Raw genomic sequence first — 2,295 nt, 5'->3', positions numbered from 1 at the left:
AAGAAGAATAGACTCATGAAATGTCAAAAGTTAAGGTGAAATGCACAACCTGAGAGTAGCCATCAAGTACACACAAGTACAGGGGAACTAACAAGGTACTGGGTCCCACATATTTTACCATGAATATTAACATCTAATGATCTGTCAGTTAGCTTTGTACCTAAAGGAACTTTCCTAAATTTTTACAGGTCTCTAGAAGGTAGACAACCAGAATACCAATATATCAGTAAGGCTCAATGAAATCACCTATAGAAAATAATTGTGTATCCGTTTTTGTTAGAACAATAAATGATGTAATTTTCAGCTCTTTAAACTCATATTGTGCATCTTTTTTTAGCAGGTGTTTTGGACTTCATCACAAACACTCCTGATCTCCAACTCTAATAAGAGTCATCATGCCTCCCTATAGAAAACGCCCACGTCTCAATTTTGAGGAAGAGTTACTAGAGTCTAACAAAACACAGGAATTGCTAGCTTCAGAAGATCATTCAAATGAAGAAGAGGATAAAAATAAGGAGAGCAAAGAGGAAGATATAGTAGTAGTAAAAGACGAGAAGGACATGATAATAATGGTGGAAGATGAGGAGGAGGTGATAGTGGTGGAAGATGATAAAGAAGATAATGTAATGGTAGCGGAAGATGAAGAAGAAGTGTTGGAAGTTGAGGGTCAAGACGAGGTGGTAGTTGTGGAAGATGAGGATGATGATGTGACATTTGTAGAGAGGAAGGATAAAGAAGAGATAGTGGTTGTCGAAGATGATGATGAAGTAATAGTGGAAGGGAAGGAGAAAATAAAGGAAGAAGAGAAAGAAGAGGAGGGGGAGAAAGAAGAAAATGAGGAAAATGAAACTGAAGAGGAGGAGGAACATGCTAAGGGGACCTCTTTCATTTCAACTTTCTCTTTAAAGGGCTCCATCCCCTCCACATTTTCTATGATTCAGGGTACTCCAGGTAAAGAAGAAGGACACACTTCCCATATGGTGAGTGCTTCTCAGAGTCCTCAAAGCACTCACCCTGCTTCTATTTCATATATCTATTCATATGAAGACTCTAGTATCCAAGAAGAGGAAGTAGAAGGAGGAGAAAAAGAGGAGGAGGGTGAAGAAGAGGAAGAGGAGGAGGATAAGGAAGAAGAGGAGGAAGAGGAGGATGAGGAAGAAGAAGAGGAGGAAGAGGATGTGGAAGAAGAGGAGGAGGAAGAGGACAATTTCCCCTTGCAGGTGATAGACAGCAAATCCTTATGGGAAAAGTTCCAAAACAAAAATGTGACTGACTTAGTGAATTTAATGATCCTCAAATATAGAATGAAGGAACCCATAACAAAAGCAGAAATGCTCGAAGTTGTCACAGACAAGGACAAGAAACAATTCCCTATGATCTTCAAGGAAGCTTCTAATTGCTTGGACATTATTTTTGGCATTGAAGTAAAGGAAAATGATCTTGTAAGCCACTCTTTTGTCCTCAGAAACTCACTGAACCTCACATATGAAGATGATAACCAGAGAAAGCCCACAAATGGCTTCCTGATACTTATCCTGGGTGTGGTATTCATGGAAGAGAATTGTGCCTCTGAAGAAAGCATCTGGAAATTCCTGAATATAATGGGAGTGTATGATGGAGAAGAGCATTTCATCTATGGCGACCCCACAAAGCTCCTGACTGGTACTTTTATAGAGCAAAATTACCTGGAGTATCATCAGGTACCTAACTGTGATCCTCCACGCTATGTGTTCCAGTGGGGACCAAGAGCCTATGCTGAAACCACCAAGATGAAAGTTCTGGAATTCTTGGCCAAAGTCACAGGTAGAGATCCTATTTCTTTCTCATTATGGTATGAGGAGGCATTCAGAGATGATGCAGAGCAAAGATCTAATAGAAGAGTCTCTAAGAGTAGTGCTACACAGAAGCCCATTTCACAGAATGAATCAGCACTTATTGCTGCCCAAAGTGAAGAATCCATGGCTGAGTCTGTTTCTGAAGAGAACAGGCATAATTGAATTAAGGGAGGAACAAGGTCAGTCTGAAGATAAAACACTGTGTGAGAACATTGTGGTATTATTCTACATGGTGATTAGTAGTCGTATTACTCCCCCTCTTTTTTATATTTGTATACTATGAGCTTTAGAATCTACATTTATATGATTTTGGTAACATTCATTACTGTTTATCAAGGTTTGAGCAAACTATAGCAAAATATTTTGTAGTTTGTCTCTTTATTCCTTTAATAATTTGTGTGTATTCTATGAGTTGAAATGCTATGTACACAGGTATGTTTAGTGTATGTAACAAAGTGTG

The 2,295-nt window shown here is 38.9% G+C and overlaps 1 protein-coding gene across 1 annotated transcript; it reads left to right on the top strand.

Annotated features, from left to right (window-relative positions):
• The first annotated feature begins 395 nt into the window (after positions 1-395).
• On the top strand, positions 396-1,997 carry LOC127217845 (melanoma-associated antigen 10-like). Its single transcript, XM_051178851.1, has 3 exons — positions 396-767; positions 909-980; positions 1,221-1,997. The coding sequence occupies exons 1-3, from the start codon at positions 396-398 to the stop codon at positions 1,995-1,997; spliced, it is 1,221 nt and encodes a 406-aa protein (XP_051034808.1).
• The last annotated feature ends 298 nt before the right edge of the window (positions 1,998-2,295 follow it).

The sequence above is a fragment of the Phodopus roborovskii genome, unplaced genomic scaffold, assembly GCF_943737965.1.
Source record: "Phodopus roborovskii unplaced genomic scaffold, PHOROB, whole genome shotgun sequence".
NCBI classification, from domain to species: Eukaryota; Metazoa; Chordata; class Mammalia; order Rodentia; family Cricetidae; genus Phodopus; species Phodopus roborovskii.
The sequence above is the reverse complement of the archived record's forward strand: the minus strand, read 5'-3'. Positions and strand labels throughout refer to the sequence as shown.